A 15393-nucleotide genomic window follows, 5' to 3' on the forward strand; every position below is an offset into this window, starting at 1 on the left:
ACTGCTCCATATGAATAAACAATGAGAGAACCCTTAGAGCAAAGTTTATAGCATACTAAGTGAAAGAAAGTGGGACCCAAGAATTTTATAGCCAAAGCATTTAAATTAGAGGCGCAGCAAATTATATATGTATATGTACAAATATTGTGTGTGTGTGTGTACACACACACACACACATATACATATACACACACACACAGTTAAGTCAGGGGGATTCTAACTCCAATGAACCCTCCTTTAAGATGGTACAGAGCACTGTTTTCCAACCTTTTGTTTGGACTATCACCCACAGTAGTAAGTACATTTTTTTTAACGTTTATTTTGAGAGCGAGCACGTGCACAAGTGAGCACGTGTGTGCACATGAACAGGAGAAGGGCAGAGAGGAGACAGAGAGAATCCCAAGTAGAGCCCAACACAGGGCCTGATCTCACAAACCATGAGATCAGGAGTAAGTACATTTCATATTACATTGAGACTCAGTACAGACCCAAGAAATATTTACTATTACTATGACAGTTACACTGTTCTTTTCTTTCCATTCCATTCTTTTCTCATTTTTTTAGTTTTATTTTTTTATTTTAGAGAGTATGAAAGGGGGAGAGGGGGAGAGGGACAGAGGGAGAAAGAGGGATCTTAAGCAGGCTCCACACTCAGTTCAGCATGGAACCCAATGCTGGCCTTAATCTCACGGCCCTGGGATCATGATATGAGCCAAAATCAAGAGCTGGATGCTCAACCGACTGAGCCACCTAGGTGCCCCTCTACCTCATTTCTTAATAAATGCAGGTCATGACTGATGAAACAGATTTCATAACTCCACAACTGGATCACAACCCAAAGTCTGAAAAACAACATACTAGAAGACAGAGTTTAGCCAACTAAGAGAGAAAGTAGCATTTAAAACAAGTAAGCAATGGGGCACCTGGGTGGCTCAGTCGGTTGAGCGTCTGACTGTGGCTCAGGTCATGATCTCACGGTCCGTGAGTTCGAGCCCCACACTGGGCTCTGTGCTGACAGCTCAGAGCCTGGAGCCTGTTTCAGATTCTATGTCTCCTTCTCTCCCTGACCCTCCCCCATTCATGCTCTGTCTCTCTCTGTCTCAAAAATAAATAAATGTTAAAAAAAATTTTTTTAAAAATAAGTAAGCAAGTAAAATAATAAAGGTTTAAGTATTTTTAAAGATTTGACAGTAAACAGTATAAGGAAAACTAAACAACAAAAATCTGGTGGGAGCACAGGGAGAGAGGGAAGAGATGTTGTCATTGTTCATATGGGGAATCAATAATAATAAGGTGTTCCCAGGAGAAATGAAAGGTACACACATAAAACAATGAGCAAAGAAAAATAAATAGAGGCACCTGGCTGGCTTAGTCAGTAGAGATTGAGACTCTTGATCTTGGGGTTGTGTTCCAGCCTCATGTTGGGTAGAGATCAATTAATTTTTTTTAATCTTAAAAAAAATACATACTAATTAAAAGGTTAAAAAAAAGGAACACTAAAAGCTGAAAACATAATAGAAGTATGGTGATTCTCAATAAATGTAAATGGACTAAACTCATCTGTTAAAAAAAGGAGGACTAAGATTAAATCTCAGAGCTAACTGAACTATATGCCATTTACAGGGAATATTTCTGTAATCTGATACTAAAAGACTAAGATATACCAGGTGAATGAAAACAAAGGGAAAAGCAGGAGACTCAACTGAAATTTTGAACCAGCTTGCCTGCATTCAGGGCCAGGTGCATTAAATGAAGCCAAGAAAGAAAAGCACTTTAAAATAGAAGAAAATATAATTCACAGTGAAGACCCAAGTCAAGAATATCTGTGGACTAAAAAATGAGAACATAAAAATTAAAAACCAAAATGACAAGCAAAGCAAAAATGACAGGAACTATAAAGTGAAAGGTTGTAATAATATAAGACTAACATAATGTGTCACATCAAATGGACCAAAATAAGGAGAAGATCTAAGTAATTACTAAAGTAAATCTAATTAAAAGTCATTAAATGCTATACTGTAAACAAACACTAGTCCATCTTTTTAAACACACAAAAAAACATTCACAAAAGTTGACTATGCACTAGAACACAAGAAAAGTATTAACAAATACTGTTTCTGGGTGGAAACAGCATAGACAACTCTATGATCACAAGGCAATGCAAATCAACACTGATGAGTAAACTAGAAAACATAAAAAAAAAAACAAACCCCCACCACCAGGAAGTTTTAAAGGCCCCTTTCTCAATTTTTGAGCCAAAGAGAAAATTGAAAATAAAATTTTAGGGGTGCCTGAGTGGTCAGTCGGTTAAGTGTCCAACTTCGACTCAGGTCATGATCTCACGGTTCATGGGTTCAAGCCCCACATCGGGCTCTGTGCTGACAGCTCAGAGCCTGAAGCCTGCTTTGGATTCTGTGTCTCCCTCTCTCTCTCTCTCTCTCTGTTCCTCCCCCACTCATGCTCTGTCTCTCTCTAAAAAATTAAAAAAAAAACAAAAAAACAAAACTTTAGATTTGTATTTGAAAACTTAACTATGACAAAAGCACTGCATACCAGAACCAGTAGCGTATAGCATAGCATATAGCTAGAACAGTCTTCCGAGAAAAGTTGACTGCCTTAAAATATTTATATTAATGAACAAGAACGAATGAAAACAAATGCATTCAAGAAACCACAATAAAATAAACCAAAGACGGTATTAACACATATAAAAGCAGAAAGTGATAAACTGGAACACAGAGTACAAGAATCAGTAAGTAAATCTACCAGCTCATTCTTTGGGAAAAGAAAACTAAACTGTAACAACTTAATTAGAAGGAAAAAATGGGGAGAAGAGAGTGGAGAAAGCATAAATACTATGTAGCCATTAAAAAGAATGACATAACCAGGGGCGCCTGGGTGGCTCAGTCGATTAAGCGTCTGACTCTTGATTTTGGCTCAGGTCATGACCTCACGGTTTGTGAGTTCAAGCCCCACATCGGGGCCTCCGTGGGATTCTCTCTCTCTTTCTCTCTGTTCTTCCCCCACTTGTGCTCTCTCTTTCTCAAAACAAATCAACTTTTAAAAAAAGATAATTATATGCGTTGATATAATATGAGATACATTAACTGAAAGAAGTAAGAAACAGCTGTCACTTGTGCTCACAAAACAGAAAGTATATATGCACAAGTCTGTGTTGACAAATGGGCTGTATCAGCAGAAGGGTCAACACAGGTGTCAGGGCTCTGTCCTGAAGAGTGGGTGGATGACTTACCTTTTATTTACAAGCTAAAACAATCATTTTTAAAAACTGAAGTTTTTGAGTTTTATAGCATTAGTTTATATCATCTGTTAAAAAAAAATTATTACTAAAAACAAATTTAGAGTCTCTAAAGCTTACCTAGAAGAACTTTGGGTACTTCATTTGTTATTTTAGGGAGGTAATGGTTCAATCCACAGCCTTTAAAAAACCAATCCCCTTGCGTTGTTGAGAGGGAAAACTCTTGTATTTGTAAAAGGCTCTGCATTCTTCAAAGCATGTAGTCTCATCTGATCCTTGTAGCCAGGCCTTGCTGTAACCCCAGCACAAGTGAGGACGGGACAGCTCAGAGACCTCAGGAGACATACGGGGCCATGGAGCTGCTAAGCGTTTCTACCAATTCAAACTGGTCCAGGCTCCTAGAACATAGGATTATCAGGATTTCCTAACTTTGGGGTTACAGCTGGTGATTTCACCAATAGATAAAATGGCACCTGTTATATACTGGGAACAAAGGAACTCCAAAAAACCTCAATTAGGTCTGCTTCATCATGTAGGAGAATGAATGACAAGATTCACCTCGGTTATGGGCTGAACTGTGTCCCCTCGAGATTTGTATGTTGAAGTCCTAAGCCTTCAGTGTCTCAGAATGTGATTGTATGTGGAGATAGGGTCAGTTAAGTTAAAATGAGGTCACAGAGGTGGGTCCTAATCTAATCTGACTGGTACCCTTGTATGAGGAGTTTAGCACTCAGGCACACACAGAGGGCAGACCACACTAAGACAAAGAAGATGGTCATCGACAAGCCAAGGAGCGATATTTCAGAGGAAACCAACCCTGTCGATACCTTGATTTCAAAACTCCAGCTTCCAGAACCGTGAGGAACAAATTGCTGTGGTTTTAAGACACCTATTCTGTATTGATGGGGTAGCCCCTAGAAGACTAACGCACCTCCCCGCTTTATGTACCTAAAAAGTACTTTCTCTACTATTCCACAGATCATCTCTGAGGGTCAACGAGAGTAATTACGCTTGCCTATACCAACATTTGAAGAGAAACAACTATGTGGTCAAGACAACGTTGACGTGGAAGTACCTTTTTCTAGATGTTGCATTTTCTTTTCAAAGAAACGGATTCCAATCTGTCAGGAGCCGAAAGCTTGTTAACTTATACCCATCTTCCTACTGTCATCATTCTCAGTGATGCTTTCATATTTGATGGCTGTACATTTAAAAAGTTGACAATTTGACAGCCTGCTCTAAGATGTCCAAGCATGTGCAGAAGTAATGTCAAGAAGATACTCAACTGGGATACGTATTTCCTTACGTCTTTCCAAAGAGGTGACCTGAGCCTCTGAGATCCCAGAGGGATGTGCTGCCATTATGTAAACCTGGCCCCACGTTGGATTCCACATGAGAAAAGGAGCAGGGTTTTGAAATTGGACATGTGGACCACAGCAACTCTCAGCTTCACCCAGCAATTAGCCCTCTGCTCTCCACTGACCAGCTCTGACCTTAGGTGAGTTCTCAATCCAGTCTCCTTGTCCATGAAGTGGGATAAGAAAGAACCACCAGGAGGATTAAGTGAACTCACACATGTGAGAACCACGTAAGATAAATGATACAGAGCTATACGAATGTAGCACCGTTAATATTGTTATGTTAGGTGCAAGATTACAGGACCAGGAATCCCAAGGTTTCTAATTGCAACCTCTGAGCATTTCTGTACGTATGTCACACTTGGTTAAAACATTTCTTAAAAGAGCAGATGTCTAATTCTGTGTCTGCTGCAAATGAGAGCTAACGTAAGTTATCTACATATAGGACCACCTTACTTCTAAGGGGCCTTAGCTTCCTATTTGTAAAAAGAGGGTGTTGAACTATACCATCTTCTGTTATCTGGACCCATCTGTGATTTATTTGTCATTACTCAACGCCTTGATGATACACAATGATAACAGATTTTTAAAACGGAGGCTTTGACACGTAGGTGGGGACACATCTGTTTGATGTGAAATGCCTGAGGTCAGAGAACAAAGGGGTTTGTAAGATTCCTGGCTGTTTTACGAGATTATACAGGGGATCCCCAATGACTGACTGCCTGGGTCTTCCGAGGGAAGAAGCACCGACTGGGAGACATCCAGTTGGTGACAGTCTCTGCATTTCAGCCCTGAAAGTAGTACACTGGCTTCTCTACATTCATGTACGATGGAAGTACTTACGAAAAGTTCAGAATTCAGATTTCCTCATCCCTGACCCTGGGTGTAAACTCTGATTCTGCCAATTATCCAGCCAGCTGTGTGACTCTGAGCAATTTCCTTCCCCTCTCAAAGTCTCAGCCTTTTTTTTTTTTTTTTTAATGTTTATTTTTGAGAGACAGACAGCGCAAGTGGGGAGGGGCAGAGAGACAAGGAGACACAGAATCCAAAGCAGACTCCAGGCTGTCAGCACAGAGCCCAATGTGAGGCTCGAACCCACGAACTGTGGGATCATGACCTGAGCTGAAGTCGGATGCTTAACCGACTGAGCCACGCAGGCACCCTTCAGATTCCCAGCCTCTTACACCGGCACCAAGACAAGAGAACCTACATCACACACGGCGCACGATGAGTGTCAGAGCCTCATCCCGCACCTCCAAACTGCTCAGCACATAAACGGAGCATCTCTGCTCTTCTCAGCTCTTGGGTTTATTATACTGGGGATATCTAAGAAATACATCTGACACGTTTGTTAGTCCCCAGCACGATACTGCGGGCACACATACACATTTACTGAACGGTTTTTGAGGATGAAGCAGCATTTTAAGAAATGTTCTACGAACGGTGGCAGTTACAGCTCGTTATTTCTGAGTTGGAGGGATGAGACGAAACAGTGACAGAAGAGAACTTAAGCTGTGTTTTGGATAAATCTCTCACACACAAGGGCTGTTAGATACTGGGACAGATTTTCTCCTGTTGTCTTTAATAGATACTTAAGATATTACACAAGTAATTTTCTCTTGCAGTGGAAATCTGGGAAATGCAGAAAAGGATGAACAGAAAAATGCACCTATGATTATAATGCCCAGGGAGAAATAGTTCTGATGGGGAGCTTCAAGACTACTGATCCCATGCCATCCCAACCACACACCTCAAGGGGCAAGAACACCTGACTTCCCTTTCTTCCTTCCATCAAGCCAACTCCCACCTTGTATCAGAAAGAGTTACAGGTGGCTGCAGGACATTGGCTAAGTCCCTTAAGCCGGGCCGCAGTTTTCACATCACATGTGTAGAATGAGAAAATACATTACTTATTGGAAAGATACCAGATAATCTGAATTTTTTTAAAATTTATTTTCTTAATATATGAAATTGTCAAATTGGTTTCCACACAACACCCAGTGCTCATCCCAAAAGATGCCCTCTTCGATACCCATCACCCACCCTCCCCTCCCTCCCACCCCCGACTCTGAATGGTATTCACTGAACATCAGCACCACGTATAGTGCTTAGTACTTGCACACACATCATCTCTGTGAAAATGCTTTGTACATCTCCAAGCACCACTCAGACTATAGCGTTAAGGTGGCAGAGATTCTTTTTTTTTTTTTTTTTTTTTTTTAATGTTTATTTATTTTTGGGAGAGCGAGCGAGCAGGAGCCTGGCGCCCCAAGGTAACATAGATTCTTGATCATCCCAATGACCGTTTCATCATCTAGAAGGCAGAGGAAGCACAAGGGGGTAACTAGGCCTTCTTCTAAACCACCACGAATTAGGGAGAAACCTGGGCAAGAAGCGTATCATGTGGTTTTCTTTGCAAATTATAAAACAGAAAAGCAACCTACACATTTCCCTGCTAGATATTTCTAGACCCAATGGACAACATCCCACATTCTTTTTTTCTCAAACTCTCAAAATTTCCTGGATGTGCCTTGACCGTATTTGCAACTCAAATGTGAGCACCGATTAGAATGAAATGTAACGGGCCTGCAAAATGTGGAAGTTCTGTTGCCACATGAGAATCTGAAAGCATGGAGTTCAACATGTGACATCTCTCTAGAATCGGATCTCTCGCTCCTCTTGGGCACAGGTGCTTGTGCCCCGCAGCGCCCCCACGTGCCTGCGCACGCGAGCATGCGCACCAGGGGCACCCCCACTCCCCCACCAATTCTGCCCATTCTCAGCAGACCTGACTTCAACCTGGGACGTGTTGTTAAGACCCAGTCGTGAAGCGTTGTCTCCGAAGGCTTATAATTGAGAAGGGCACAGGGTGCTTGTTAGAGCACCCCTCGTGCCAGATTGCGAGGAGTGAAGGGCTGAGATGAGCTTTAATTACCGCTCCTCACGGCCCGCTTACCTGTTTTGCTGTTTCGATGAGGGCAGCAGCTTCTGCCTGGCCCAGCTGCTGCACCATCTTGTAAAACAGGCTCTCTTCATTCTGCAGCAAAACATACGGTTCATCATATTCTTTCAGTCTTCCTGAATCCAAAACCTGTTAATCAGCAGAAAGAAACCCATTAGCACACAATGTTTTGCAGTAACATATTATAAGCCAGACAATATTTCGGAAAGGGGCCGGAGAAGGAGAATAGAGAGAATCCATTTGGGTGGTAGGCCTGCCTGGTGTTTAAACAGTTTGATTACCCTGTTTTACTAGGCAGACAAAGGCCTAGCCCGACCTTTTATTATTATAATGTTATAGGAAAGGAAGAAAATGAAAGTTTTAGACTATGATTATGGGCACTCAGCAGTCCTGTGGCGTTTTATATTCTGCCAAAGGCTTTTGGGGTTGTTATTAGTGCTTTTAGCTCTCAGACTCTGAGCTTTGAGGGTTATTTATACACACATTCAGAGTTGGGAAATTTCTTGATTTAGGAAAATCAAACTCAACTTATGAAAAAGTAGGGTGATGTCATCCAGGCCAGATGGCAGTGACCTGAGAGCAAATTAGCTGCTAAGCTGGTCTGACAGAATCTGAGCAATATCTGGAAAAGGAGTAAATGCTTCTGGAATTTCTTTAGGGTCCTGGAATATGTCAGCTGGTAAGAGGGGACAAAATACCCGTCAGCGAGATTAAGGTGCATCCTGAAGTTGGCTTTGGTGGGAGCTTATTATTCTGGGAGTGAAAGGCTGGCTAAAAGAGCTGCTCCCTAAGCAGCTTTAGCATAATTGCTCTGCACAGAAGAAATCTCTAGAAATCCAATTTTCTCTCTGGATAAGACTAAAGAAGTAATTAAGAAATTGAGCTCCAAATTCCAGCGATCATGGCCTGCACAGCACACGGGGGCAGCCCAATCTCAATTGTAGAGGATCTGAGCATCTGTTTGCACAAGTATCTTTCCTGCTTCCTTTTCTCTCTTTCTTCGGCTGCCTGCCTTTCAAGCCATTTTATTGCTCATTAATATGTCCACTAATTGGAAATTGAAAGGGAGAGGAAGGGGCTCTTAACTCTGCATTTCTACTTATTAGTAGCTCTGGTTAATGGTGTGGGAGGGAAGAAAAGAGTCTGAAACCATTGGCCCAGATGATGCACCTAGGAAAACAGTTCTGATGTCAAGTGGTACTTAGTTCTTCATTTAGGCTGTATTTAGAGTAAATTTATCTTAAGGGAATATGCTGAAACTCTTAAGCCGGACACAGGCTGTTTGTCCACATCTAGGTATTGCAGTTAATTCTGTCCCGTGGTATTTAATCGGAAACATTTATTAAGTCTCATAACGGGCATTTTCCTGTTAATCTTTTGTTTACTACTGTGAATCACTGCTAAGGGCAGCTTTCTCAAAAGAGTTCAAGAATAATTGAATCTGTCACATCCACATAATAATTAAAACATCCTATAATTTGGCATCCAATTTAGATGCCCCAAATGTGTAATTTTACTTAAGCATAGCATTACAGAGCATAGCCACTCCTCCTGATGTTGAAGAAGAAGAAAAAAACCAATTTTAAAATACAGGTTTCTCTCATGCTGAAGACTAAGTAAATAAGCGAATCAAATTACTTCATACAATGAAGAACCTGATATTCTGCAAAAGCAACAACTTTTAAAAATCACCAGAGCTGGTGGAAAAGGAGTCCTCCAACTATCAAGACTGTATGTAATTTTTAATGGAATGAAACTATTTACTGATATTTCGTCCTTGTCCAACTTCCTACTTTATTCAAATTTGAATGAACAGCACATTTTTCCATTTTCTCTCCTACCGTCTAAAAACACACAAATGCCACTAGATGAGCAGTTCTCAGAATTGACCAGTGTCTGAAAAGGCAGAGGCAGAAAAAAATTAATGCTCTTAAAAAGCAATAGAGTTAACAATACAAATGACCAAAAGATTTATTTTGGTCAAAATACTTTGAGCCTTATGAGTATTAAATATAAATGCAATTTAACAAAGAACAACTACCTTAAGATAATATTTTAGAAAGTCACCTCGTAACTAAAATAGTGGTCTTTTGAATTTGGAAAAGAAGAAAATAGCTGTGGATTGAACACTCATTGTACTACATGCATTGTAGACATTGCTGTTAATTCTCAAGGTACACAGGGTACATAATGTCCTTCCTCCCTTCCTTCCTCCCTCCCTCCCTTCCACCCACCACCTATTTATCATTTTTTCCTTCTTAACCTCCATTCTCCCATCCATCCATCCAGGAAATACTGACACCTAATTTCAAAGCACTGTTTTAAGAATAGGATATTCAAAGATGAGCAAGATACATTCTGTCCAGAAATTCACAACCAGAGATGAAGACTGAGGGTGCAGAAGTGTTAAGTAACTTAGCTGAGGCTACGGAATCAGTAGATGGTGGAAGTGGGATTCAAACACAGGTCCGAACCCCTATTCTTTCCATGTGCGTTCCCAGAGAAAGACATTTAGATTATTTATTATCAGATACGATATAAGGGAGATGAGAATTTTAACTTCAATTTTCTTTTTTTCCCCTAATGTTTGAGACAGAGAGAGAGAGAGAGAGAGAGAGAGAGCGCGCACACGCACAAATGTGGGAGGGGTGGATAGACAGACACAGAATCTGAAGCAGGCTCCAGGCTCTGAGCTGTCGGCACAGACCCCCAATGTGGGGCTTGAACTCACGAGCTGTGAGATCATGACCAGAGCTGAAATCGGACGCTTAACTGACTGAGCCACCCAGGCGCCCCTAACTTCAATTTTCTAAGATACCTTTCTATATGTATAATACCTTACGTTAACTTTGTATAACTTAAGAAAATATGCCTATAAATGTAAACATTCCCCACTGCATTTTTATTATACTTGGGGCTCACATTATTTACTGTGTGCCTGGTAGACACTCACAGAAAAAGAAAACCAATTTTATTAAACTTTCAGGATTAATAAAGAACAAGTAATATGTGGCAAAAACACATTTGAGGAAAATAAGTAAACTTTCATTAATTCCTGAATTTGTTCAGCAAACATTTATCGCATACTTAAATGCATTCGTGTCATCATGACAGATGCTGGGGAAGAGGCACAAGAGAGTTAAGCCACAGCCCCTGACATTCGGGAGCCTGTACTAAGAGAGAGAAGAAAGACTGCAAGTGTCTATACTGCAAGAAGAAAAAAAAAAAAGCAATGGCAGAAACAAGAGTGTGGAGCCGCCAGGACTCAGGCCAGGCGCTACAGAGCCCCTCGGGGCGCAGACTGAGGAAAGTCCTGGAACAGAACTGTACACATTTTGCCTTTACATTTACTGGTTTGAGCAAAGATTCCAGGTCTTTTATGATAACTGCACACAAAGTAACTCCAATTTTTAAAAAATGTTTATTTAGTTTGAGACAGCGAGCAAGCACACACATGCTCACACACAAGCAGGGGAGGGACAGGGAGAGAAGGAGACAGAGAATTCCAAGCTGGCTCCACACTGTCAGCGCAGAGCCCAACACGGGGCTAGACCTCAGGAGATCTCACGAACCTTGAGATCATGACCTGAGCCAAAATCAAGAGTCGGACGCTTAACCGACTGAGCCACACAGGCGCCCCTCCAAATTTTCTTTATGTACAGAAAAACAGGTATAATTTTGAGTTTTTATCTTTAACATCTTCTGTAACTGTAAGAAAAGGCTCCTGTGATCTCCCGCTGCGCCCCCTATAACCGAAGTTAAACTACAAATGAAACCACACATTCAAACTGGTGTGAGAGCAATCCTATGGTGCCAGGATCTCTCCAGGAACGCCAACCTCAAATCACTCGCGCGCTCTCGCTGGTTAAGGAAAAATCCATTATATTGGATGAGTCAGTCAGTTACATAAACTCCATGAAGATGTGCTTATCAGGCCTGTGTATCTGCAGATATGGCAGGGAGCTGTCCTAGATATAAAAATTAAATGGACCCATTGCAAAATAATCTAATCCATTTTAAACACCAGGATGCTGTATCAGTGATGGTGGGGTGGCTGCAGGGAGAGGCGGGTGTGGAGGGGGTGTGCAGGACAGGGTGGAAGAAACCTGACAACAGGAAAGAGATGCCTGGAAGTTTTCGATCGGCAGTAAGCAACAGAGGCAGATCCCACTTAACAGCAAGCAGAGTGGGAAGATCTGAGTTTCAGACATCTGCTTTTGGTGGCCTGGAGACAAAGGGGCACAGGGACAGTTCTCCAAGCTTGGGAGTTGGGTTGGGTCCCTCACCGGTAAGGTGGATGGCTGTGAGGTTCTCTGTGATAAGATACGGTGGCAAGTGTTACTCAAAACCCTTTCTTAGGTCTTGAAATGGTCAGTCATTGTGACTTGGGAAAGATGAAGGCCAGGTCACAGCGACTGCCACAGCGACTCCCCAAATTCCTGCTATTGTATGGAAGCACACACCTCCTTTCCCAAAGTATTTCTTCTTCCGGATTGTGCTTCATGTTAGTTATTTTTCCCTCTGAAAACATGAGTGGAAATCTCCTGGTGTATTTTTTTTAAGGAGCTTTTCTCTTCTGTGACGTTCTGAGATACAGGCTTATCAAAAGTTCCATGAAGGTGAAAAATTGAATTTAAATAAAACTCCAGGTAGCTCTGAGGTGTGTTTGTGCTCTCCCAGGTGGGTATGGGACAGCAGTGTGTGGGTTTGATTTCTCTGGGGAAAACTCTACTGAAAAGAGGCTTGAGTTTAGGATGAGAGGTAAAGATTAGAAAACTGTAAGGTGGCTCATAAGCAGAGAGGTAGAATCTGGGTTTCTCAGCCCTGGCTTTCCTTCTCCAGATCCCCTAAGTCCTGGGAGTGAAAATGCTGAGCAGAGACACAGTGTTGTTGCACCAGCTGTATGTCTGCCGGTGTTTCCTTTGCTGCTGCTGCCAGGGAGAATCCGGGGTGCAGTGAGGACTGAGGGGACACAGAGACGAGAGAAAAACGCTGTGCCACTGGCTGAAGAGACGGCAGGTCACAAGCAACCAGCTAATCCTAAAACTACAGAGAAGAGCTGTATTTAACGCAGAGACAGTGGTGAGTATTAGGAGAAAGAGGATTTCTAATTTGTCTGTCTTGCTCCACTGTTTTGTGGCAACTGAGCAAATGAGGAAGATTAAATTAGCTGTCATTATGACTACATCATGTTTAATAAAGTTAAAATTGAGAGAACATCTTTGTAAAATAGAATTCTAAGCCTAACACATTAATGGCGCTTAATGAACCAAAACTGGGTAAATCCCTTTGGAGAGCCAACACATAAACAAAGCTATTAATTAGGTCACAGTTGTTTCCCAACAAGCCTTTTGTTTGATTTACTTACAGTAAACAAAACCATATCCATACGTCTTTGTGCAGAAGTATTCACCAGTGCAACAAAATGTAATTATTACACCGTGAGCACGTGCAATTACACGACTTTACGATGACAAGGCTGTGGTTATGCCCTTCATTAGCATCCGTCACTTCCCCAGCCCCTCCGTGAGCGACCGCCACCCTCTGGAGCAGGAGGCCTTGCTGCTGAGTGACTCATCTTTATGTCCCTAAAGCTTTCAGAATAACAGAACAGATGATCACTTGCTTTTGGAAAGGAAATGGGTATTTCTAAAGCCAGCAAGAAAAAAAAAAAGATTGATCCAAAAATCAAAGGTTCAAGAAGGAACATTATTTAAGGTGTTTTGCTAGACTAAAAGCCAACTAGTAATCAGAAGTTCTAGAATAAAACAGAAGGCTTCTCCCTGGTGTGGATGGAACACAGAGGACGATTCCCTGATGATGAACTAGGGAATGAGTGCCACTTGGATCCCCTGAGGTCTCATCCTGCCATTCCCTGTCAAAGGAGTCAGCAAACCAAAACCAGCTCTGACCAAGATGTAAGCAGGTGGCCAAGTTCACCTGCCCGTGATGTCCCTGACGAGCTCTCAGGGGGTGGGGGGGGGGGGTGCTGGACTGAAGGTCCCTCATCACTGGAGCTGGGAGTGGGAGCAGCAGCCCCACAGGAACACACAGAGCCCACCATGGAAAGTAAGGTCCTTCCCAGCAATGGTCACGGACTCTAAAAGGAACCCTGTGCTTCCTGTCTCCAAACTGACTTCTCCCTCAGTCTCCCCAACTCCTCCAAATCTCAGGCCCCTTCCCTCACACCCCAGGCTCCGCCTATCACACCGTCGTTTATCTGCCCTTAATCCAACCATCTCACCATTTCCACTGCTGGTGCCTTAGCCTAAGCCACCAACATCCCGTTGAACCAAAAGACAACCGACAGTTTTAATAAGTGATTTTAACTCTCTCTTTAAGGAAAGAAAGAGAACACAGCAGGGCCAGGTTCGAAAGGACGGGAGGGGCTGTAAACTGCTTTGCAAAACCACTTTAAGGATCTGGACAAAGACCCCTGGCCCAGAGAGAAAAATCTGAGCTTCTTGAAATTTATCAGGAGATACTCATACGGGAAGCATTAAACACACAGACATACTTTGCTAACGGCAATGAGGCGCACTGGTTAAGGGCATACTTAAGCTCACACGTGTGGGTCAAATGCTGATGGGTAATGCAAATGGGTAAGGCTTAGGAATGACCAAAAACAAGATTTAGGAATGACCAGCTGACGAGTCTGTCAAATTCTGTCCTTCTCTGCTGTTTCCCTAAACGATCCCGCATTCCAAGGTGGCAGTACTTCTAAGAATGAGATGATAAAAAGAAACTACTACCACCAAAATGTTGTAATACCAAAACCTCGGAATAAATCTATATGGTACATTTAGGAGCAAAGGTTTGATGTGAAGGTGCTCTTCACTAAGCTGGAGATCAAGCCAGCTTTCTGCCACTGCAACCAAAGCCTGGCAAAGCACTTCAAACAGGGAAAATTCTAGCATCACTCACTTATTGCAGAAAAAGGAGGCTTCTGGGGACAATCTGTGAAATACAAAGCCGAGAGACAAGAACAAAGTGACAGGTAGCAAGCAGAAATCAAAGGTTATTTTTCCAGTTTCCATTCAAAAGGAAGGAATAAGGATGCTACCAATGCCACACAACGTTTCTGGAATCTAAGAGTCACTGTCCTGCCATCATGGAATGTCACATGGTCACTCACAAAAGTCTGCTGGAGTGGCTTGCTTCCTAGTTCTAGGTGTCCTAGTCCACACCAGCCATGCTGCCTGAAGCCTACAGCATCCCTTTGGTTGGGAACACCCAGCTCCTGACGTCAACCTCGTCGGAGCTCATTCCTGCACATGTCTAGGCCGGGGGAGCGCCAAGGTTGAAGGCACTGCTTCACTGTGGAGAGTCCGGTTATCTTCTCACTGCCCCCACTGATGATCCCGTCTGACAATGCATGTGAAACGGGGTGGGAGGCAATATTCCAGAAACTGCCCGAAGAGTCAAAAGGGACAGCTCTGTTTTCACTGGACATAAGGAAGCTTGGATATTACTGCTTATTACTGATTACTAACCTGTTTAGTGCAGATCATCAAAAACTTGGTTAACCCTATCTGTTGCCTCTCACACGCTGTGTAGGCCTTCTTTATTTACCTTCTCACCACTAATCAAAGCACCACCGGATACTGTTGTGTCTGCAACAACAGTCAGCATCCATGAGACAGGTGAAAATCAGCCTGTTGCCATGGACTGGGAATTACCCTGAAAATAATACGTGCATTCCTTGGGCTTATTTGTAGCCAAAGGGTTTTCCTTTGAGGCATGGCCTCCTTATCATTTCATAAAACCACATCCTAAGATAACTGAAACTGAGCAAGCAAAAGAGGGAAAAGAGA

At 42.4% G+C, this 15393-nt stretch overlaps 1 protein-coding gene across 4 annotated transcripts in view; it reads right to left on the minus strand.

The window, feature by feature from the left end:
- The window catches only part of ABCC4 (ATP binding cassette subfamily C member 4), a 370199-nt gene that overhangs the window by 6529 nt on the left and 348277 nt on the right, over window positions 1–15393 (minus strand). For all 4 annotated transcript variants that reach the window (XM_053217139.1, XM_027065098.2, XM_053217143.1 and 1 more), the window contains one exon: window positions 7574–7708. In XM_053217139.1, the coding sequence (XP_053073114.1) occupies window positions 7574–7708 (135 nt within the window). The remainder of the gene's footprint in view (window positions 1–7573; window positions 7709–15393) is intronic.

This window comes from Acinonyx jubatus, chromosome A1 (assembly GCF_027475565.1).
Source record: "Acinonyx jubatus isolate Ajub_Pintada_27869175 chromosome A1, VMU_Ajub_asm_v1.0, whole genome shotgun sequence".
In the NCBI taxonomy this organism is placed as follows: Eukaryota; Metazoa; Chordata; class Mammalia; order Carnivora; family Felidae; genus Acinonyx; species Acinonyx jubatus.